The sequence below is a fragment of the Capra hircus genome, chromosome 15, assembly GCF_001704415.2.
Source record: "Capra hircus breed San Clemente chromosome 15, ASM170441v1, whole genome shotgun sequence".
Taxonomy (NCBI): domain Eukaryota; kingdom Metazoa; phylum Chordata; class Mammalia; order Artiodactyla; family Bovidae; genus Capra; species Capra hircus.
In genome coordinates, this window is record NC_030822.1 from 53458326 (window position 1) to 53482952 (window position 24627).

At 49.5% G+C, this 24627-nt stretch overlaps 1 protein-coding gene across 3 annotated transcripts; it reads left to right on the forward strand.

The window, feature by feature from the left end:
* On the forward strand, positions 5634–24627 carry SCN2B (sodium voltage-gated channel beta subunit 2). 3 transcript variants are annotated; one of them, XM_018059725.1, is made up of 4 exons: positions 5634–6057; positions 18755–18985; positions 19281–19491; positions 20760–21018. In XM_018059725.1, the coding sequence occupies exons 1-4, from the start codon at positions 5998–6000 to the stop codon at positions 20957–20959; spliced, it is 702 nt and encodes a 233-aa protein (XP_017915214.1). In that variant the 5' UTR covers positions 5634–5997; the 3' UTR covers positions 20960–21018. The 3 variants fall into 3 exon arrangements, with proteins under 3 accessions (XP_017915214.1, XP_017915215.1, XP_013825014.1); XM_018059726.1 differs by having other exon boundaries at positions 5636–5861; positions 18819–18985; positions 20760–21015; XM_013969560.2 differs by having other exon boundaries at positions 5638–6057; positions 18819–18985; positions 20760–24627.

Genomic DNA, 24627 nt, shown 5'->3' on the forward strand with positions numbered 1-24627 from the left:
TTCATTGAAGGCATTACTTAACTTTCGTGTGCTCAAGAAACATCTAAAGATCTTTTTTAACGTGCAGATTCCGATTCTTTGGGTCTGAGGTGGGACCCATGACTCTGCATTTCTAAGGAGCTCCCAGGTGAGGCTGAGGATGTTGGTCCAGTAAGGCAGTGGTACCCAGGGAGGCTCTCTGTAGCCTCAACTAACAATTCCAAAGGCAAAAGGAAACCACCTTCCTTTGGATTATTTGTAACATTCTTCTGCCAGCAGGATAGAAAATTGAGTGTTGTCTAACGCAGTCTTCAGGGAAAAATGGCACTGGGTAGAAATGCTGAAAAAAGGGCCTCATTCCCCAGATAGCCCGTCTTCAACAGTGGTGTCTTGTTTTGCAGATTATTGATTACCTCTTTGAGTTTCTGCTTCCCAGGCTTTTATTGGCTCATGGGGCAAGGCATACCTTTTTGAAGCAGATGGGCATCTGGAAGCCCGGTTGAGCTGTGGGGAAGCTCGAGGTCTGCTCTCCTCCCAATTCTCCCTGCCAGGGTGCCTCTCCCCTGATCCAATGCCTTCTGACTCTTGGTCCTGGAGAGCTGAACTGGACAAAGTCTATACTAAGTCACAGGCTTGGCTTCTCTTAGCCAAATTCTGGATAGAGGCAAAGGAACTTTTGGATCTGTTTCTTAGATGTTCCCCCAGATAGAAGCTTTTGGACCCAGTGTGAGACCAAGTGAGCTGGGTAAGCAAGCAGCTTCCCTGGGCCTCACAGGCATGCTCAACAGCATTAAGAAAAAGGAGGAGGCCGGCTACATCAAACCAAAACTCTCCGCCTGACATGTGCCTGCGGCAGCGTGGTGCTGCAGACTGGGACCGGGCTGAGGGGCTGGGAGGGAGCTGGGGCCCCTGGGCCAACGCCGGTGTACCCCTGTGAGCGCACCTGAGAGCCAGGCCAGTGCTGATGGCAAAGGCGGCCTGGGATCTTAGCGTTGTGGCCACCAGTAGACCCTTTTCTCCTAGGCTACCCCATCTCTCCTTCTCTGATTTCTCTTCCTTTGGGCTGTGAGCTCTGTGAAGGAGCCAGCTAGAGCCAGACTCTGGTGAAGTGAGAGAGGCACTTTGGTGACAGAGTCTCTGTAAGATCCAGGCACGGATAAGCACCTCTGGTGTGGAGAAGCTCAGAGGTCTTCTCCCCACACCTCTGCTTTCAGCAGCTGCCACCCAAATTTGACCCACTTCACTCCTCCTCAACCTAGGACGGCTTCAGTGGCCTGGGCTAGATTTCACTGCCTTCTTGATAATGTGGATGATGTCCCATCCCTCTCCAAATTCACTCATTCATTCATTCAGGGTACCCCTGGGCAGCTAGGCAGCACCTGTGTCTGCTCTGAAATGAGCACTGTGCTGGCCTCTCATTTTATTCCTTTGTGCCCTGACTCTTTCTGCATTCTGTTTCTCACACACACACACACACACACACACACACACACAGAGGCATCTTGCTTTATCTATTCTGGTTTTCTCTTCCCTGTGTCTCTAAACAACCCAAGGGAAGTTCTCGTGTCTCCTCCTCTTGGTAACAAGTGATATGGATTACTGGATATATGCAGTGTTTCACACAGACCTCAGCTTGAGTCCTGACTCCAACCCTGCCCTTAACTATTAATATCATAGGTAACTTAAGTGGGCTCAAGTTAAAGATGGGCTCAATAAAGACAGAAATGGTATGGACCTAACAGAAGCAGAAGATATTAAGAAGAGGTGGCAAGAATACACAGAAGAACTGTACAAAAAAGATCTTCATGACCAAGATAATCACGATGGTCTGATCACTCACCTAGAGCCAGACATCCTGGAATGTGAAGTCAAGTGGGCCTTAGAAAGCATCACTACGAACAAAGCTAGTGGAGGTGATGGCATTCCAGCTGAGCTATTTCAAATCCTGAAAGATGATGCTGTGAAAGTGCTGCACTCAATATGCCAGCAAATTTGGAAAACTCAGCAGTGGCCACAGGACTGGAAAAGGTCAGTTTTCATTCCAATCCCAAAGAAAGGCAATGCCAAAGAATACTCAAACTACCGCACAGTTGCACTCATCTCACATGCTAGTAAAGTAATGCTCAAAATTCTGCAAGCCAGGCTTCAGCAATACGTGAACCGTGAACTTCCAGATGTTCAAGCTGGTTTTAGAAAAGGCAGAGGAACCAGAGATCAAATTGCCAACATCTGCTGGATCATGGAAAAAGCAAGAGAGTTCTAGAAAAACATCTATTTCTGCTTTATTGACTATGCCAAAGCCTTTGACTGTGGATCACAATAAACTGTGGAAAATTCTGAAAGAGATGGGAATACCAGACCACCTGATCTGCCTCTTGAGAAACCTATATGCAGGTCAGGAAGCAACAGTTAGAACTGGACATGGAACAACAGACTGGTTCCAAATAGGAAAAGGAGTACTTCAAGGCTGTATATTGTCACCCTGCTTATTTAACTTCTATGCAGAGTACATCATGAGAAACGCTGGGCTGGAAGAAGCAGCAGCTGGAATCAAGATTGCCAGGAGAAATATCAATAACCTCAGATATGCAGATGACACCATGCTTATGGCAGAAAGTGAAGAGGAACTAAAGAGCCTCTTGATGAAATTGAAAGAGGAGAGTGGAAAAAGTTGGCTTAAAGCTCAGTATTCAGAAAACTAAGATCATGGAATCCAGTCCCATCACTTCATGGGAAATAGATGGGGAAACAGTGGCTGACTTTATTTTTCTGGACTCCAAAATCACTATGGATGGTGATGGCAGCCGTGAACTTAAAAGACGCTTACTCCTTGGAAGGAAAGTTATGACCAAATTAGACAGTTTATTAAAAAGGAGAGATTATTTTGCCAGCAAAGGTCCATCTAGTCAAAGCTATGCTTTTTCCAGTAGTTATGTATGGATGTGAGAGTTGGACTATAAAGAAAGCTGAGCGCCAAAGAATTGATGCTTTTGAACTGTGGTGTGGAGAAGACTCTTAAGAGTCCCTTGGACTGCAAGGAGATCCAACCAGTCCATCCTAAAGGAAATCCATTCTGGGTGTTCATTGGAAGGACTCATGTTGAAGCTGAAACTCCAATATTTTGGCCACCTGATGCGAAGAGGTGACTCATTTGAAAAGACCCTGATGCCGGGAAAGATTGAGGGCAGGAAGAGAAGGGGATGACAGAGGATGAGATGGTTGGATGGCATCACCGACGCAATGGACATGAGTTTGAGTGAACTCTGGGAGTTGGTGATGGACAGGGAGGCCTGGCATGCTGCAGTTTATGGGGTCACAAAGATTCAGACACGACCGAGTGACTGAACTGAACTGAACTTGAGAGGGTTAGGCCCTGTTGTCCTCTGTTTCCTCACTGCAATTAACAAAAAGAAAGAGAAAAGGATGAATTGAGAGAGCAGCATTGACACATATACACTGCTTATCTCAGGTGGCCTCAGCCTGCAATCGCTTGGAGGGAGGCTTGGGTTCCCAGCCACAGAGCGAGGCCAGGCTGTGGTGGTGAGTGCACCAGATTCTGGCCATTAGACCAGTGGTCAGTGACAAGGGGCCTGGCCCTTTGGCTTTGCAGAAAAGAATTTCCACACAGACAGAAAGTAGTGAAGCAAGTAGTTATCAAGAGGAAAAGAGAGTACAGGACGTGTGCATAGACACATGTGCAAACTCAGAGGGAAAGTCCTTGAACTGTGTTCCCATGGCAGGTAAAATCACTTACATGGGGCGTTTCTTCCTGTTTTCCTTTGGCCAATCTTTATTTTGATTTCCCTGATTCACAGTTTATATTTGGTATATCTCAGGATCCTTCCATGTGTGTACAGGTGTCTCTTAGCCAAGATGAATTCTACTACAAAGGCCTGTGGGTAGAGCATCCATTGACATCAATCCCCCTTTAACCTCCAAGGAGCTTTTCAGTGCACATGTGGTTGGGGAGGTCTCCTGACTTCAAGAATGAGAAGTACATTGTCTAGGCAGGGCCCAGCCTCCTCCCTTAATTGTCCTGCTCTCACAATATATTAGGGCTTCCCTAGTGGCTCAGACAGTAAAGAAGCTGCCTACAATGCAGGAGACCCAGGTTGGACCCCTGGGTTGAGAAGACCCCCTGGAAAAGGGAATGGCTACCCACTCCAGTATTCTTGCCTAGAGAACTCCATGAACTGAGGAATCTGGTGGGCTACAGTATTATATCATTTTTAGTATTGTAATTATTGAACAACAGCATATAATTGTAATCCACTCATATAATTATTCATATATATTATGAATATTATATGAATACATAATTGTATATATTATTCATAATCATATAATTATTGGACAACAACAATTATTATTGTTGTGTTAGTCACTCAGTTATGTCCCACTCTTTGCACCACCATGGACTGTAGCCCACCAGACTCTTCTGTCCATGGGATTCTGTGAAATTATATTATTTCACAGGGAATTATATTATTAATACTTATGTATATATTATATTATTATTCCACAGGGAATGAATCTCCAATTGCTTTACCCTGGGGGGTGGGCATGCGTCTCCTTTTTCACTACCCTGTGTAAACTAGACAGCTAGTGGGAAGCTGCTGTATAACGCAGGGAGCTGAACTTGGTGCTCTGTGACAACCTAGAAGGCTGGGATGGGGGGAGGTGGGAGGGAGGCTCAAGAGGGAGAGGATATTTGTATACTGATTCTTGTTGTTGTATGGCAGAAACTAACACAACATTGTGAAGAAATTACACTCCAGTTAAAAAATAAACTTAAAAACAAGAGAAGAAATCACTTCTTCCCGGCTTATAATGAGGTAGAGACTTGGTACAGAGTTAATACTCTAAGATGCAAGTGGCTCCCTCTTGGTTCTTCAGTGGCCCGTCACAAGTGCCTGTAGTGGCTGCATGAGTCTGTGTTCTCCTCAAATGTCTCCTTGGAAGAGTGGGTACTACACCCCAAGTTCTCTTACTTATGATTTTAGCTTTTTCCTTTTTTTTCCGAAGGAAGTACTTTCCAACATACACAACAGAAAAGTGAACATACAGTAAACCTTTGCACCCATCACTAGTTTCAACAATCAACAAAGACTACGTCTCCTGTGTCACCGACCTCCCCCCATAATTTTTTTTCTTGGAATATTTTAAAGCAAATTTCATCCCTCCTATCATTTCAACTATAAACATTCCAGTGCGTATAACAGAAAAAAACATTAAAGAACATAACCACAATTTTTTTTATTACACCCCCAAAATGAAGTATTCTTCATTAATGTAATCTAACACCCAGTCCATATTTGTTTTCTCCCCAGTGATCTCAACAATGTCTTTTTACTACTGATTTGATTGAATCAGGATTCCCCAAAAGTTCACATTACATTTGATTATAAGGTCTCCTAGACATTTTCACACCAATCTGCTGTTCTGTTTTCAGTGGAAATGCTAGAAAAATGAGGAAGTTCTTACTTCCTGAAAATCTCCCAGCCTACTTCCTGAAACCATTCCAAGTAAACAAATATTATCATCTCCTTTTTTGGGTGTTTTTAAATGACAAAAAAGAATTCACCCCCAAAAAAGGATTCAGCAGCTTTGAGATAAGTGGGTTCCTCAAACAGCTTTCAAACCCCAACAGTCATCCCAGTGAAGGAGAAAGGCAGGCTATACTTCAGTGCTGCTGTTGGAGGGACTTCTTTCTTTGCAGAAAGACTTTTTTATGCCCTCCCACCTGCTTTTCGAAATCCACTAACCACAAAATTTACTCCATCTACTTTTTTCTCTCTCCCTTCCACACTCCCTCTCTCTTTTTAGCAGCAACATACAAGCCGGCCATATTAGAGAGATGGAAATAAAGCTTCCTTAATGTTGTATGTGTCTTTGAAGTACATCTGTGCATTTTTTTTTTTTAGCATCTAACCATTCCTCCCTCGTAGCCCTCGGCCCCTCAAATCACCCTCTCCCCTATCCCACCCGACTAACATCTCAGTCTGAAAATGCACAGAAATGCCTGGCTACCTCGCCCTGCCTTCAGTCTCACGGGGCTCAGTCTCTTTTTCTCTTTGGGTAAGTTAGACTGCACATCTGCATGCTCCTGAGGGGTCCAGAAGTGCAGCTGCAACAGGAGGAGGATGGGGGCCGGGGGCAGGAAAGAAGACATTGCTTGCGCTTCCCTTGGTGTCCTTGGGGAGAGAGGTGCTGGGACTGGGGGACGGCATAATGCAGTCTGGGGGACCGCATAATGCTGGGGTGAGCTGGTCCCAGAAACGCTGGGTCAGGGGATCCGAGTGTTCCCCGGAGGTGTCAAGAGAAGTGATTTTTCTGTGGATTTCCCTGAAATGGACCTGTGTGGGGGTGGGGGCAGAGGGTAGGTTGATCTGCAGAGCCTCTTCATGGATTTTTGCTTTCAGCTGCAGATGATCTGGGACTTAATGTCTGTGAATCTTCAGAATCTGGCGGATTTAGGGTATTGAAGAGTATTCAGTGGTGGAGTAGGGGGCAGAAAGTTGAGTCTGGGTCTGGCTTCCTGGAAATCTGTACCACTGATTTGTTGCTGTGTGTAGGGGCGTAGGTGGGAAGCAGGCTTGAGGAATGATCTCGAAATTGGGATGAGAACTGCTGAAGCAGGCACTGATGAAGAAGCTCTCTGGCTTGGGCCAGATGGAGTGGAGGAGGGGTCAGGTGAAGGGATCAGGAGAAAAAAAAATCAACTCATGGACTGAGGGTGGTTGTGGCCCTTTAGATCATGTCTCCAAACTGCCCAGCACTGCCCCCACCACCCCGCTTGCAGACTGTCAAGAGATCCAAATGCTAATTTCATACCTGGCTTCTCATGGACTTCCTAGTGGGTAGGTGGGTGAGGGAGTTACTTGCAAACCTGCTGTCTAGGTAGTTTCACTTTTGCTCTTACACTTACTCATTGAGGGCATAGCAATTGAGGATCCAGTCCAAGGGCTGTCAGTGGGAATATTCCCTATCACAAAGTCTCTCTCACTCCCTCTCTTTAACCCTCTTTCTCTCTCCTTCTCTGGCAAGCTGTGCTGGCTATTGGTGGCGCTAGAGTTAAAGAACCTGCCTGCCAATGCAGGAGACATAAAAGACACAAATTCAGTCCCTGGGTGGGGAAGATCCCCTGGAGGAGGGCATGGCAACCCACTCCAGTATTCTTGCCTGGAGAATCCCATGGACAGAGGAAGCTGGCAGGCTACAGTCCATGGGGTCACAAAGAGTTGGACATGACTGAAGTGATTTAGCATACATGCTGGCTATTGGGCCGGAGTGCTAAACAGAGACAGCACAGGGCCCCTGGCAGCCTGCAAGGCAAATGAGCTTTGCTGGATTATTGGATGTATTAACAGTGTTACAGAAGCTAAGGTGGTAGAAAGAGCATGAGCCTTGGATTCCATCTGGGTTTAAAGCCACCTTTGTCATTTACTTCATATTATTGCGAAGTTACTCACCTCTTTCCTGGGTGAACTGAAGAATATCTACTGCCTGGGTGTTTTTGAGTCTGGCATACAGCAGATGCTCAATGATAGTTAACATTTATGAATGCTTTTCACATGCCCATGCACTGGGTATCTTGTTTAGTCCTGAGGCAGTCGGTAATCATGTGGGGTAGACATGCTGTGATTCTCATGCTGCTGCTGCTGCTGCTGCTGAGTCGCTTCAGTCGTGTCCGAGTCTGTGCGACCCCATAGACAGCAGCCCACCAGGCTCCCCCGTCCCTGGGATTCTCCAGGCAAGAACACTGGAGTGGGCTGCCATTTCCTTCTCCAATGCATGAAAGTGAAAAGTGAAAGTGAAGTCGCTCAGTCGTGCCCGACTCTGCGACCTCATGGACTGCAGCCTGCCACGCTCCTCCGTCCACGGGATTTTCCAGGCAAGAGTACTGGAGTGGGGTGCCATTGCCTTCTCCGTGATTCTTATGTTGCAGATAGATAGGGAAACAGGCACAGATAAGTAACTTGCCCAATACGGTCACAGGAATAGTTTAAAGGGAGTTGAGATTTGGACCCTTGGTTGTTTGACTTCAGCCCATTCTTAACCACTGAACTTTACTGCCCCCCAATGTTTGAGAAATGGTACTGCTATGCTAAAAATGGGCTTCTGGGTTAGCTCAGCTGGTAAAGAATCAGCCTGGAACGCACTACACCCTGGTTTGATCCCTGGGTCAGGAAGATCCCGTGGAGAGCAGATAGGCTATCCACTCCAGTATTCTCGGGCTACCCTGGTGGCTCAGACGGTAAAGAATCCGCCTGCAATGCGGGAGACCTGAGTTCGATCTGTGGGTTGGGAATATCTCCTGGAGGAGGAAATGGCAACTTACTCCAATATTCTTGCCTGGAAAATCCAATGGACAGAGAAGCCTGGTGGGCTACAGTCCATGGGGTTGCAAAGAGTCAGACACAACTGAGCGACTAAGCACAGCACATGCTAACAATAATTTGGATTAAAGAATCTTAAATATGGGCAAAAAGAGGGGAGCTGGGTGAGTGACCAGTGTATAAGGAGATGGGGAACAGGACACGCGGTCTCTTCCAGGAGTTAGAGAGAGCTTCCTGTGGGAAGGAGAGCCTTCCCTAAGTGAAAAAAGTGAAAGTGTTTGGGGGACCAGAACCAGGGTGTGGCTCAGGGGAAGATGGAGTCTGGGGTGAAGAAGTCAGGGTGTGGAGGCTGTGATGTGGTGGTGGGAGGAAACTAAAGCTTCTGCAAACCTGGATGTGGGGAGGATGCAAGAGTGAGGACCTTGAACTTGAACTTGGTTGGTGCTGTGATGAGGCATGCTCTGGCACTCCAAGGCCAAGGAGTCAGGTGGATAAGGAACTTTGATGGCTGTAGCAGCAATGGTCCCTGAGATGGAGGGATGCCACAAGTGAAGTGATAAGGGTGGGGCTATGACAGGGGCTGGGTTTGTGAGGATGACTACAGAGCCGACAAAGGGGCAGGGGACAGCTGGTCAACCTGCTGGTTGGTCAACCTAAGACTAGTTCTCAGTTGGAAGCAATCCAATTGATTGATCTTTCCTAGAGTTTTTCTCAAGACCCTCAGCTCCGTAGTCACTGGACTGGTCACCAAAGTCTGGATTATGTTGTTCTTTAGTCACTAAATCGTGTCTGACTCTTTGGTGGACACTGTAGCCTGCCAGTCTCCTCTGTCCATGAGATTTTCCCAGGCAAGAATACTGGAGTGGGGTGCCATTTCCTTCTCCAGTGGATGTTCCCGACCCAGGGATTAAACCTGTGCTTGGCAGGTGGATTCTTCACCACTGAGCCACCTGGGAAGCCCCTGGGTCATATTAGGTGAGGCCTAGAAAGTGGAGTCTGGTCCTCACTCAAGCCCACTGTACATGAACACATGGGGGAAAAGGCCTTCCCTTCCCCCGACAGACTTTTATTGAGGGTCCACTGTGTGTCATTCACTGTTCTAAGTCCAGGGATGCCAAGATGGATAAGAATCAGCTCCACAGAGTCTCCTGAGGGATTTGGCAACATAAATAACAATGCCACATCACACGTGCTATAAAGCCACAGCAATGGTGATAGTAACAGCAGCTAACCTTTGGTGAGGCTGACCATGTACCAGGCACTGCCATGAGCTTTATGCTTTGGTATTTAATCCTCACAACAGCCCTAGGAGGTGGGGCCTATTGTTGTCTCCCGTTTTACAGATGAGGAAGCTGAGGTGTTGGGAGGTGAACCATCTTGCCTGAGATCAGAGCAGGGTACGAGAGCACTGGTCTTGGCCACGATACAGCTCTGCCTCCGGGTCTGGAAGGCTGGGGAGAAGGTTCAGGCACTGGGGAAGTGATGCCTTGTTAGCTGGGGTCTGCAGGATAAGCAGGAGGGCTCAGGTGTAGCAGGGTGAATGAGCGTCCCAATCTGGAGCAAAAACTTGTGCAAAGGCATGGAGGAGTGGAAGAAGGCGGTGTTTTCAGAAAAGTAATAACTCTGGAGAAGGGAATGGCAACCCACTCCAATATTCTTGCCTGGAGCACCCCATGGACAGAGAAGCCCAGGAGGATACAGTCCATGGGGTCACAAGAATTGGACGTAACTTAGCGACTAAACCACCACAAGAACCCTGGAGTCACTGGAGTGGAGGAAGTGTGGAGGGTTGGGAGGTGGAAACGAGGTTGGGATGCTGGTTGGCCCCAGATGGTAAAGGGCTTGGAAGCCCAGGAGCCTGGCCGAGGTCCTGAAAGTACCAGGGAGCCCGCGGTGGTTGGTGATGAGGGGTGATGAGGACAAGGCTCTCATGGCTGTTGGGAGTGGCCTGGCCTGGGAGGGGAGCCCTGAGGTGACGGGTCTAAATGGTGAGGCAGCCCGGAAGATGCACTGCATGTCACAGTTGCCTGCGAGTCAGGGGCGGCAGGAGGCCATGTGCTCCAGAAGGGTGGGAGGTAACTTCTCTGCTTAGACAAGCCTTTTTTTTTTTTTTTTTTAACCAAGAAAAAAATAATCTACCTCATAGACTGGAAGGAGGCATGAGGAGAATTAATTTCTAGTCTCTGTAGGAAAGTGTAGGTAATGAGCAAATGTTCATGATCTCTGCAGGATGGGCCATTGTATGACATGGGGCCCACGGTGCCCAGATGCGCCTAGGAGAAAATGAGGGGGTCTGGGCCCTGGTAATGTTTTTGAACTAAGCTCAAAAGCCACATCCTGACTGTACCCCTGTTGATCATATCCTTTCTGTGAGCTGGAATTCAGGAGACCCAGGCTCCAGACCTGGTACCAAATGGGACAACCATGGGCTCCCTTTGTATGGTGCACGTGTGCTAAGTTGCTTCTGTCATGTCAGACTCTTTGTGGTCCTATAGCCCACCAGGCTCCTCTGTCCATGGGATTCTCCAGGCAAGAATACTGGAATGGGTTGCCATGCCCTCCGCCAGGGGTCTTCCCAACCCAGGGATCGAACCCACTTCTCTTACGTCTCCTGAATTGGCAGGCAGGTTCTTTACCACTAGTACCACCTGGGAAGCCCCCTCTTGTATGGAAGTTCATTTTAAATAAGACCATTCCCCTCTGTCCAGCCTGGGGGCTGACAGTTATGGCGCAGGACCTGCCTTGCAGACAGCAGGAGGCCTGGTCTCTGGGACCCCTTGGAACAAAACCCACACCCTCATGCAGTCTCCACCCCTCGACCCTCTCTGTCTGGAGCCTGGCAGCCTGGGTTCCAATCTAGCTTTGTCACTTACTAGCTGTGAACTTGGGCTATTCATTTAACTTCTTTGTGCTCCATTTCTTCACCTGGAAAGTGGGGTGGTCATAGGGCGATATCTGTAGGGTGCTTAAACAGAGCCTGGCACATGGTAAGGGCCTTGTTATTATGAAGTCCTTTTGTGGCCTTAGCTGTGGATTCCGCTACTTTCCTGAAGCAGCAGAGTTCATCAGGAGCCCAGAAGTTTGCTCAGAGCTCTGCCTGCGTTGCATGATGACTTACTCATCTTTAAGGACTGCCTGGCTTGGTGAAAGGACGTTAAGACTTTGCCCTGAGCTGGGATCCTGGGAGGCCTCAGGTGGAAGTAGGCGCTGGAGAGGGAGTCAGGGACCATGACTCTGGCCCCGACTTGTCCCTATCCGCTGTGTGTCTTTCTCAGGCCTCCCTTTCCTTGTTGGTAAGATGATGGAGCTGTATATGTTGATACAATTCCTGAGTTTCCCTCTCTGCAGTTGGGAATTGATGGTTGACTCTGGCCCCGGCTTGTCCCTATCCACTGTGTGTCTTTCTCAGGCCTCCCTTTCCTCGTTGGTAAGATGATGGAGCTGGATCTGTTGATACAATTCCTGAGTTTCCCTCTCTGTAGTTGGGAATTGACGGTTGACCTCTCTGGCCGCTAGAGGGCACACGTGTCCGCCTGGTGCCTCCTACTGGACGTGCGGTAGGGATGCAGGAGGGACCCGCATTGCATCTCTGTCTGCCTCTCTCCGGCGGGCCAGAAAAGGCCCCTCGCTCCCCAGGGTCCCGACCTCCCCGAAGGGTGCTAGCTTCTTCAAGATGGAGGGGTTTCCTGGTAGGGTTCAAGTTCTGTGTGTGGAGTGATGTCGTGGGTTGGGGCGGGACAGAGGCAGGGATGGGTCACCCAGATTCACCCGACCTACTTCCTAACGTCACTTGGAGGCTCCTTTTGCTCAGGAGCTCTGGGAAAGGGCAGACCCTTCCCAGGGAAGGTGCTAGAGAAGCAAGGTGTTCCCGGGATATGAGGTAAGCTCAGGACAAGGCCCTGCCAGGCTCCTTCCCTGCAGATTCCCCTGCCTCTGCAGAGCGGGGGTGGAGATGGCATTTTCCGCACACCTCCTCCTAGCCTGGCGCTATGCTCGGTGCTTTCATAACGGCTGTGAGTGAGGAGGTAAGAACTGGGCTTTGTTCTTCTGGGCCGGTGCTCAGCCTCCCCAGTTCATATTCCCCTGATGTGCACGTCAGCACACCTAGCAGCCTGTCCTTGCAGGCGGGGCCGCCTGTCTGTCCCCGTTGTCTATGGTTAGATCCTGACCTTCGGGGCCAGCATTTCTGAGCATCCCCTGTTCTTAAGTGGTGCCTGCTGGGCCCTGGCCACTCATCCCGAGGGATGAGCTGAGCGGAAGGACTTTGCTATCCCTGCTTCCAGGCTGCAGTGCCTGGGGTGGGGCCTCCGCAGCTTGGCACAAAAAACAGCTTCTGCAGAAGGAGTGCCATGTGCCAGATCCCAGGGAGTTCCAAGGGTATCCTGAGGGGCCAGGCTCCAAGGTGCCGCTGCCAGGAGAGTGCCCCGGAAGCCCTTCCTTCTATGGGACAGAGCTTGAGGAGAATTTAGGCTACCTTTTGCTTTATTTTTTATTTTTTGGGGGCCCATGCTGTGCAGCTTGTGGGATCTTAACTTCCCCAACCAGGGGTTGAACCCCAGCCACCGCAGTGAAGTGTGGGTCCTGAGCACTGGACTGCCAGGGAATTCCTCTACCCTTTGGTTTATATCTTTATTGGGGTGTTAGTTCTAAAAGGTCTTGTAGGTCTTCATAGAACCGTTCAACTTCAGCTTCTTCAGCGTTACTGGTTGGGACATAGACTTGGATTACTGTGATATTGAATGTTTTTCCTTGGAAATGAACAGAGATCATTCTGTCATTTTTGAGACTGCATCCAAGTACTGCATTTCGGACTCTTGTTGACCATGATGGCTACTCCATTTCTTCTAAGGGATTCCTGCCTGCAGTAGTAGATATAATGGTCATATGAGTTAAATTCACCCATTCCAGTCCATTTTAGTTCGCTGATTCCTAGAATGTCGACGTTCACTCTTGCCATCTCCTGTTTGACCACTTCCAATTTGCCTTGATTCATGGACCTGACATTCCAGGTTCCTTTGCAATATTGCTCTTTACAGCATCGAACCTTGCTTCTATCACCAGTCACATCCACAACTGGGTATTGTTTTTGCTTTGGCGCCATCCCTTCATTTTTTTTTTTAAATATAAATTTATTTATTTTAATTGGAGGTTAATTACTTTACAATATTGTATTGGTTTTGCCATACATCAACATGAATCTGCCACGGGTATACACGTGTTCCCCATCCTGAACCCCCCTTCATCCTCCCTCCCCGTACCATCCCTCTGGGTCGTCCCAGTGCACCAGCCCCAAGCATCCAGTATCATGCATCAAACCTGGACTGGTAATTTGTTTCATATATGATATTATTATACATGTTTCAATGCCATTCTCCCAAATCATCCCACCCTCGCCCTCTCCCACAGAGTCCAAAAGACTGTTCTATACATCTGTGTCTCTTTTGCTGTCTCGCATACAGGGTTATCGTTACCATCTTTCTAAATTCCATATATATGCATTAGTATACTGTATTGGTGTTTTTCTTTCTGGCTTACTTCATTCTGTATAATAGGCTCCAGTTTCATCCACCTCATTAGAACTGATTCAAATGTATTCCTTTTAATGGCTGAGTAATACTCCATTGTGTATATGTACCACAGCTTTCTTATCCATTCGTCTGCTGATGGACATCTGGGTTGCTTCCATGTCCTGGCTATTATAAACAGTGCTGCGATGAACATTGGGGTACATGTGTCTCTTTCAATTCTGGTTTCCTCGGTATGTATGCCCAGAAGTGGGATTGCTGGGTCATAAGGCAGTTCTATTTCCAGTTTTTTAAAGAATCTTCACACTGTTCTCCATGGTGGCTGTACTAGTTTGCATTCCCACCAACAGTGTAAGAGGGTTCCCTTTTCTCCACACCCTCTCCAGCATTTATTGCTTGTAGACTTTTGGATTGCAGCCATTCTGACTGGCATGAACTGGTACCTCACTGTGGTTTTGACTTGCATTTCTCTGATAATGAGTGATGTTGAGCATCATCCCTTCATTCTTTCTGGAGTTATTTCTCCACTGATCTCCAGTAGCATATTGGGCACCTACTGACCCGGGGAGTTCCTCTTTCAGTATCCTATCATTTTGTCTTTTCATACTGTTCATGGGGTTCTCAAGGCAAGAAATACTGAAGTGGTTTGCCATTCCCTTCTCCAGTGGACCACATTCTGTCAGACCTTTCCACCATGACCCGTCTGTCTTGGGTGGCCCCACACAGCATGGCTTACTTTCATTGAATTAGACAAAACTGTGGTCCCTGTGATCAGATAGGCTAGTTTTCTGTGATTATGGTTTCAGTGTGTCTGCCTTCTGATGCCCTCTGGCAACAACTACCATCTTACTTGGGTTTTTCTTACCTTTGACAAGGGGTATCTCCTCATGGTCGCCCCTCCTGACCTTGAACGTGGAGTAGCTCCTCTCAGCCCTCCTGGGCTTGCACAGCCGCTGCTCCTTGGACGTGGGGTAGCTCATCTCAGCTGCCGCCCCTGACCTCGGGCATGGGGTAGCTCATCTCGGCTGCAGCCCCTGACCTCAGACGCTGGGTAGCTTCTCTCGGCCGCTCCTGTGCCATCTCAGCCTGACGCTCTCAGTCACTGCCTCTGACTCTGGGCAAGGGGTAGCTCCTCTTGGCCATGCTTCTGTGTGGTCCTAACAGAAGCAGAAGATATTAAGAAGAGGTGGCAAGAATACACAGAAGAACTGTACAAAAAAGATCTTCACGACCAAGATAATCACGATGGTCTGATCACTCACCTAGAGCCAGACATCCTGGAATGTGAAGTCAAGTGGCCTCAGAAAGCATCACTACGAACAAAGCTAGTGGAGGTGATGGCATTCCAGCTGAGCTATTTCAAATCCTGAAAGATGATGCTGTGAAAGTGCTGCACTCAATATGCCAGCAAATTTGGAAAACTCAGCGGTGGCCACAGGACTGGAAAAGGTCAGTTTTCATTCCAATCCCAAAGAAAGGCAGTGCCAAAGAATACTCAAACTACCGCACACTTGCACTCATCTCACATGCTAGTAAAGTAATGCTCAAAATTCTCCAAGCCAGGCTTCAGCAATACGTGAACCGTGAACTTCCTGATGTTCAAGCTGGTTTTAGAAAAGGCAGAGGAACCAGAGATCAAATTGCCAACATCCGCTGGATCATGGAAAAAGCAAGAGAGTTCCAGAAAAATATCTATTTCTGCTTTATCAGCTATGCCAAAGCCTTTGACTGTGTGGATCACAATAAACTGTGGAAAATTCTGAAAGAGATGGGAATACCAGACCACCTGACCTGCCTCTTGAGAAACCTATATGCAGGTCAGGAAGCAACAGTTAGAACTGGACATGGAACAACAGACTGGTTCCAAATAGGAAAAGGAGTATGTCAAGGCTGTATATTGTCACCCTGCTTATTTAACTTCTATGCAGAGTACATCATGAGAAACGCTGGGCTGGAAGAAGCAGCAGCTGGAATCAAGATTGCCAGGAGAAATATCAATAACCTCAGATATGCAGATGACACCACCCTTATGGCAGAAAGTGAAGAGGAACTAAAAAGCCTCTTGATGAAAGTGAAAGAGGAGAGTGAAAAAATTGGCTTAAAGCTCAACATTCAGAAAACGAAGATCATGGCATCCGGTCCCATCACTTCATGGGAAATAGATGGGGAAACAGTGGAAACAGTGTCAGACTTTATTTTGGGGGCTCCAAAATCACTGCAGATGGTGACTGCAGCCATGAAATTAAAAAAGATGCTTACTCCTTGGAAGAAAAGTTGTGACTAACCTAGATAGCATATTCAAAAGCAGAGACATTACTTTGCTGACGAAAGGTCTGCCTAGTCAAGGCTATGGTTTTTCCAGTGGTCATGTATGGATGTGAGAGTTGGACTTTGAAGAAAGCTGAGTGCCGAAGAATTGATGCTTTTGAACTGTGGTGTTGGAGAAGACTCTTGAGATCCAACCAGTCCATTCCGAAGGAGATCAGCCCTGGAATTTCTTTGGAGGGAATGATGCTAAGTCTGAAACTCTAGTACTTTGGCCACCTCATGCGAAGAGTTGACTCATTGGAAAAGACTCTGATGCTAGGAGGGATTGGGGGCAGGAGGAGAAGGGGACGACAGAGGATGAGAAGGCTGGATGGCATCACTGACTCAATGGACGTGAGTCTGAGTGAACTCCGGGAGTTGGTGATGGACAGGGAGGCCTGGCGTGCTGCGATTCATGGGGTCGCAAAGAGTCGGACATGACTGAGCCACTGAACTGAACTTGGCTTATGTTTTGTCTTATTTAATTGTTATAATAACCCCAGCAGGTAGGTATCATCGGTGCATTTTACACAGGAGGTGCCTGAGCCTCAGAAGGTGGAAGAACCTGCCCACATTCTCCCAGCTGACAGAAGGCAGAGCTAGGATTGAACTGTGTCTAATGGGAACTCCGTGCCTCCTAGCTGCTCCCTGGGCACCCTCTAGTGGCTTCCTATCTCAGAAGAATGGCAGCCTGGTCCCTGCCTAAGTCTGGGGCCTCAGCTGTTTCCAACTGCCCCTTTGATCACCTCCTGGGTTGTGCCCCAGACTCGCGATGCTCATTCCAACCACTGGAACTTTCCTCTGAATGTTCTGCTGCCCCAGATTCCTTCAAAATTTGAAAACTTCTCACTCCCTCACTTTAGTGGGGCCCACCTACGGGCACTCCTTGGGGAAGCCTTCCCTGACTTTTGATGTCAAACAGCACCCTGCACCTTATATTATTTACAGCCTTTGCTGTGTATCACTAAAGTTACATTATTATCTTTTCCCTGTTAACATCTGCCCCCCTCCCTAGAATACAAACTCAGTTACAGCATCTCTGCCTGTATCACAGCAATAACCCTGGGGCCTAGACTGACTGTCTGGAGGGGTGGGGTGGGCAGAGAAGGTGATTTAGAAATGTTTGGTAAATATTTGGTAAATGGGTGAATGAATGATTGATACTTAGTATTACTATTTCTCTTCTGTGTGGTTGTTTAGTCACTGAGTCCTGTCTGACTCTTTGTGACCCCATGGACTACAGCATGCCAGGCTTCCCTGTCCTTCACTATCTCTCAGAGTTTGCTCAAAGACATGTCCATTGAATTGATGATGTCAGCCAACTATCTCATCCTGTCACCTTCTTCTCCTCCTGCCCTCAATCTTTCCCAACTTCAGGGTCTTTTACAATGAGTCAGCTCTTCGTACCACGTGGCCAAAGGATTGAAGCTTCAGCTTCAGCATCAGTCCTTTCAATGAATATTCAGGGTTGATTTCCTTTAGGATTGACTGGTTTGCTCTGCTTGCTGTCCAAGGGACTGTCAAGACTCTTCTCCAGCACCACAGTTCAAAAACATCAGTTCTTTGGCACTTAGCTTTCTTTATGGTCCAATTCTCACATCTCTACATGAGTATGGAAAAACCATAGCTTTGACTATATGGACCTTTGTGAGTAAAGTGATGTCTCTGCTTTTTAATATGCTGTCTAGGTTTGTCATAGCTTTTCTTCCAAGGAGCAAGCTTTTTTTAATTTCATGGCTGCAATCACTGTCCACAGTAATTTTGGAACCCAAGAAAATATAATCTGCCACTGTTTTCATTTTCTCCCCCCATATTGTTTCCATGAAGTGATGGGACCATATGCCATGATCTGAGTTTTCTGAATGTTGAGTTTTAAGCCAGCTTTTTCACTCTCCTCTTTCACCTTCATCAAGAGGCTCTTTAGTTCCTTTTCACTTTCTGCCGTAAGTGTGGTTTGTTAATATTGCTCCCGGCAATCTTGATTCCAGCTTGTGATTCATCCAGCCTGGCATTTCGCAGTCCAGGCCTGATGTCTCCAAAAGGGACTCCTGTCCTTGTAGACCCAGCAGTTGATCCCTTTGAACTGTGCTTGTTCTTCTGGGGTATTGCTTCCCTCCTGTTGTTCATCTGCCATCCCCACCAGGACCCTGGGGAAGAGGAGGGAGCTGGGCTGGGCTGAGTGCCCAGGCTTTCCTCTGCCCTGGGGTATGAGGGTCGAGGCCTCTGCATCTGTCTTCCAGGCTGCCTGCCTCTGGAGACCCCGCAGTTGCAGCTGGAAGGGCATGGGCTCTGCTGAGACGGTTGGAAGCGGTGGGAGGAAGGGGAAAGCTAGGCCAGCACAGTGCAGGCCTTGTCCAAGGTCTTCAGCCTCCAGGCGGCCATAACAGTCGTCAGGCGGAGGGAGGGCTTGAGGCCATCCGTCTGTCCCTGGCTTGACAGATGCTTGATTTCTCTACACCCCAGCCTTGTTTTTCCCCCCACTTCTCTCCAAGGGCCACATCAGGCACCCCTTATGAGTTTTGCCCCCCTCTCCACTCCCCTCTGACAAATTGCAGCCACAAGGGACTCAGCCAGCTGCCTGAGCTCTGCTCCACTCCCCACCAGGCGCACCTGTCCCCTCCCCGGCAGCGTCAGCCAGAATCCTCACTGAGTGTGACTTTGTCCACAGTGCCACCAGGGAGGAGCATGGAAGTCACAGTACCTAACACCCTCAACGTCCTCAATGGCTCTGATGCCCGCCTGCCCTGCACCTTCAACTCCTGCTACACCGTGAACCACAAACAGTTCTCCCTGAACTGGACTTACCAGGAGTGTAACAACTGCTCCGAGGAGATGGTGAGCCCTGGGATGGTGGCAGGGGATGGGGGAGGAGGCAGGAGCCCCACAGCATGAAGCCCCTCTTTCCCACCACCTGTCCCTGCCTTGGACCAGGACTGCGGCATACCCTGGTGGGCTGTCTGCTCCCCAGGGCGTCAGCTGAGGTGTGTTGTCACACTTGGGTGGCCCTGGGAGGGCGGTAGAGATCTGGAGGTGACTGCCTCCCTTCCAGGTAAAGGAGGGGGGAGGGAGGAGGGGGTTCCTGCTGTCCTTGCAGCTCCTCGCTCATCCAACCCCCGTCACCCCCACTCAGTTCCTCCAGTTCCGCATGAAGATCATTAATCTGAAGCTGGAGCGGTTCCGAGACCGCGTGGAGTTCTCGGGGAACCCCAGCAAGTATGACGTGTCAGTCACCCTGAAGAAAGTACAGCTAGAGGACGAGGGCACCTACAACTGCTACATCATGAACCCGCCTGACCGCCACCGCGGCCACGGCAAGATCTATCTGCAGGTCCTCATGGAAGGTGAGAGGCTGCGGGGGGGCCCTGCCCATTCCCAGCCTGCTACTCTCCAGCAGGGCTAGTGGGCGCCTTGGGAGAAGCTGTGCCCTCCGGAGGGGTGGGAGCCACAGCGTGTGCTGGGTGGAAGGCATCTGTTTCACTCCTTCCAGTCCTTGAGGACTGTGTCTCCGAGAGTCCTGATGATGCTATCCATCATGATCATGACCTTAAGAATCTTGAGAACAGCTTTCATTTATTGGACACTTACTATGTCTCAGTTGTAGGTACAGGTAAATTCTGTATATGCATTATCTCATTTCATCTTCATACAACCCTTTCTCATCCCCATTTTACAGATGAGAAAACCAAGGCTATGTAAGGTACCTAAGGTCACACAATAAATAGTACAGCGACTTCCCTGGTGGTCCAGTGGTTAAGACTCTGCATCCAGAGGGCTTAGGTTCAGTCCCTGGTCAGGAAACTAGATCACACATGCTATAACTAAGACTTGGCATGCTGCCTCTAAAGATCCCACATGCCACAACCAAGGATCCTACATACAGCAATTGAGATTCGGTGCAAATAAACAATTAATTAAAAAGGAGAACTTAAAAAATAGTGCAATCAGACATTGCTATATTTAAAATGGATCACCAGTGAGGATCTACTGTAGAGCCTATGGAACTCTGTTCCATGTTATGTGGTAGCCTGGAAGGGAGGGGAGTTTCAGGGAGAACGGATACATGTACATGTGTGGCTGAGTCCCTTCGATGTTCACTTGAAACTGTACAACACTGTTTATCGGCTATGCCCCAATATAGAATAAAAATTTATAAAACAAATTGGCAAATTTGTTAGCGTTGCCAAAATGTTAATAATTGGTGAAACTGTGAAGAGTATATGGGAGTGCGGCAGCTTTTCTGTATTTTACTTTTTAAAAATTAAAAAATTTTAAGAGAAGTTTTTAAGAAAAGAAATGTTACTTAAGAAGTGTGGAAGAAAAAAAAAAGGAAAAACAGTACAACTGGGACTCAGATTGGGTCCATTGGGCTCAAAGCCCATCCTCTTGAATACAGTATTGGACCACCCACTCCTGGCGATTTCAGGTGCCCTGGGATTACGGGGTGGGCGGGGCGCTGAGAGGCTGGGTTGGTTTTTGGCCATGGCTAGCTTTCCCGCAGGAGAGTGAAGGCAGGACCACCCCGCGAGCGCTGCAGGGAGCAGAGGCCAGCGGGCGGGGCTCCCTTTTCCAGCCTTACCGCTCAGCGGGTCTGTCTCCTCTCCTTCTCCAGAGCCCCCCGAGCGGGATTCCACGGTGGCCGTGATCGTGGGCGCCTCCGTCGGAGGCTTTCTGGCTGTGGTCATCTTGGTGCTGATGGTGGTGAAGTGCGTGAGGAGGAAAAAAGAGCAGAAACTGAGCACGGATGACCTGAAGACTGAGGAGGAGGGCAAGACCGACGGAGAGGGCAACGCGGACGACGGCGCCAAGTAACGGCGGCGGCCCTGCGGCCCTGCGGCCCCGCCCCGTGCGCTGCCCCTCCCACCCTCGCCCCGCCCCGCCCCGCCCCGCCCCGCCTGCCCTCTCTCGGTGTGCTTCTCTCGAGCCAGGATCCCCCGGCCCGCCTGGGGCCTCCTCCTGAGCCCCTCCCTTCCTGTCCCCTGCACCAAGAGTGACCCACCTCTCTTTGATTTGAGAAACCTGCTGGGGTCTGGGATGTGTGGGCCCTGGGTGGGGGTGGGGGGGAGGGAGAAGCGGGGTGAAAACTGCCAGCCCCTGAGAGGAGGCAGGAGGCCTGGGGAGGGGCGCAGAGAGAGGAGGGGGCCAGCTGTCCAGCCTGCCCAGGGCGTGGGCTGATCTGGTGGTGGCTCCAGAGGGGGCCTGAAGGTGGGACAGGCCTCTGGGGCTGCCCCTCCAAGTGGGGGCGGGGCCCATGGCCCGGCTCCCAGCCCGGGGCGACCTCGTCATGAGGGTGGTGACGCCTTCCTGTAACTTGGGGGCTTGTTGAAGGGGACACCTGTGCGTTTCCTGGGTGTGGAAGGAAGGGGAGCCGGGGCTGGAGGCAGCCAGAGACAAGCCTTGACCCCGGGATCTCTACTCCTCGCCCTTCCCCACCTCGTCTGCTTCCACAGATGCCCCTGGGTCTCCACTGGCTGCCAAGCCTTTGGGACTTCTGGCGAGAAAAGCACCAAAGGGCTGCTGAGTGAGGCCGTGCGGCAGGGGTGGGGTCTGTCTGGCTGGTGGTCTGTTTTCACCACAGTTACCCACCAACAGGAGATGAACTTCAAAGTCAGAGGAGAGAGAGACAAGGGGCTGGGGCCTCTGTTGTAGAATGGAGTTCATGGTCAACTGCCTTCTGGCCCGGGTGGTGGCTCTCACTGGGCCAGGAGCCGCCTGCCTCAGGTGGGGAGATGAGGGCGGGGGGCGGGGGGGCACATTGGAGGAGCTGTGCGCAGAGTGGAGGCTTCACTGGGACTCCTGCTCAAACTTTCCCGCGCTCAGCAGGGTTTCACCCGGCTTTCAGCCGGGAGGGAAGCCTCTGAGACCGTGTGGCCGTGTCACATCTGGAGCCATGTTACACCCTCCCCCGCCTGGACGACTGTCTCTGTGGAGAGCAGAGTAGCATTTGTGGGGAGCCAACTTTCACTGCCATTTTATTCACACAGAGAGGGAATTGCTTAAACCTCAGGAGAGGGAGAGAGACAGAGAGAAACTGCCTTGGAAGGCCCTCGGAGATCAACTAGCCTAGTCACCCATACTACAGACCTGGAGACTGAGGGTCACATTCACAGAAACCAAGGGGCCTGCTTCTCCTTGGGTTTCTTCTTTTCCAGTTTGAATCAACAGAGCTACAGTTTGTGGAAGAGATGTGGAGAGGGAGTCAGGCTCCTCCAGCCCCACTCACCTCTTGGGAGTCCAGCCCTCGGGCTGTGACTAAGGCTGGGATGGGGTGATGGCAGTGGGAGGGCAGAGCTGCCGGAATGCCCCACCCTGCCCCAAGCAGACCCTCTGCAGAGCTTCCCAATCTTTCTCGGAGCTGCCCAGGCTGAGGGAGTCAGTGCCCAGAACCCTAGAACCGGAGTCTGGGGAAATGGGGTGAAGACAGGACTCCAACAGTCTCTGGGACCATTCTCTGCCTCTGCCCAGCAAAGGGGAGAGAGCAATCGCGTATGGACGATTCACTTTAATTCACTTCAACTCACCATTCATTTATTGAGCATCTCCTATGTGCCAGGCACTGGGCCAGGTGCTGGGGATGTACACAAAACCGTAACGGAGCTGGGAACCGCTAGGTCAGCACTATGGGGAACCAAGGTGATTTTTTTTTTTTTTTTTTGGTGCATCTAATTCCACCTCTGCAGCTACTGCTTCCAGGGCTGGGGTAGGAGAAGAAGGAAGAGATTCCAGAATCTGGGCCCTGGGAAGGGAAGAAAGGAAGGAAAAAGGGAAGATACAATAGGGAAGAGGGTGAGAGGCCAGGCAGAGTGTGCACAGAGTTGGGGATGGGCCACAGCCTGAGAGCTCCTGAGTGGGATGAGTCCAGCTCATCTGAAAATTCTAAGTCATCAGTACCTAACTGCCAATCAACACACTGCCAATGTGGGGTGGGCTAAGCCCCCAGGACACCTGGGGTGGGTGGACATTGCCCATCCTTGAAGCCAACCAGCTGAGATGAGAGAGGTGGGTGGTGGGCACCTTGATCTCCAGCCAAGATCAAGGGTGGTTGTAACAACACATCTGCCCCTTGCAGATTTCGCTTTTTTGGCAACTTCTTAAGTGCTCTCTTCTTCCAGGATGAGGAAGGATCTGTGCAGATGCTGGGAACTCTTCTTTTTCATAACATTTAGGGGAATTATTTGCAAGATTCCCTAAGTTTATTCTAAGAAATTCTACTCTCTATAAAGGAAGCCCGAGACTTTTGGGTTCCTTCCTTTTTCTGCCCTGACTTGGAGGGTCCTAGGGAGAGTAATGCCTCTCCAAGGGGCCTCAGACGCCCGAGCCGATGGGGAGGGGCCAGAAACCACCTTTGTCCCAGGTGCCCATCTTCATATGCTCTTTCTTCCTAAGCCTCTTAAGAGTCTCTTCCAGAGGCCTCATGGAGCTACCTCCCCTAAGGCGATGAGGTTGGGAACAAAATGGGGCTTCTGCGAGTAGAGGTGGGAGACCGGTGAGATGTCCTCTCGGCACCCTGCTTTCTAGAGTGGACCTCCTCCTGCACCGTGGGGCTCAAGCCCTGCTTCCGGCTGCACATTCCCATCACTGCACTCTGCTGGTTTTCTCAACTGCTCCTGCCTCTCCTGCTCTCTCGGAACCCCCTATCTGTCTCTTTCTCCTAATTAAGTGTCCCTGTAAAGAGAGGTGGGCTGGCCAACCCATGGAATTTAGCTTATGAAGAACAAAGCACACTTTTTCAGGACTGAAATGCCTTGAGGTGCCTTGGAACTGGCTTTGGAAATAGCTATCTGCCCCCTGGCTCTGGGCTAATCACACTTTATTCTCGATTTATAAAAAGGAGAAGCTGGATCCGTATTTCTCCTTGTGACTCTCCTTGGTGAGGCCGGGCTGGTAAGTATTTGCAAGGTCAGGTTAAGCAGATGGACAAATGAAAGTGCTGGCTAGGTCCAAAAAAGATAGTCCCAGGCCATAGGAATGGCTTAATGCAATTGGAACGGGTGATGAATCAAGAGATTTTTCTTCCTATCTGCGTCTTAAGGATAGACAGCCTGTGTCTTTTGCTGTGCCTCTTGCTGATGTTGTCCTTTATTGAAGCTTGCCGATGCGTTTGTACATAGTCTATATATAGGTAGAGATATATTATATATACAAATATAGGACATCTCACTACATCCACCCCCAAAGTTACACTGGGTGGGGGAGAAACAATCATTTCTTAATATTTTGAGTTGATTCATCAAAGGCAAATTATGGAATGTTCTCATGGCTGTTTGTGCACTTGGAGGGGAAAACACAGCTACTCATGCATTTTCTAGGACTGATGTGCTATGTGGTGATGGAAGAGGTGGTGGGGAGAGAAACTCAGGTGGTCCTCTGTGACCCAACCGCTGTGAGGCGTCTGCTTTTGGGAGCAGACTGAGTTTCTTCCACAGCGTGTCTCCTTGCTTGGATGTATTGGCTGCAATAAACTGACGGTCTCCCCTGAA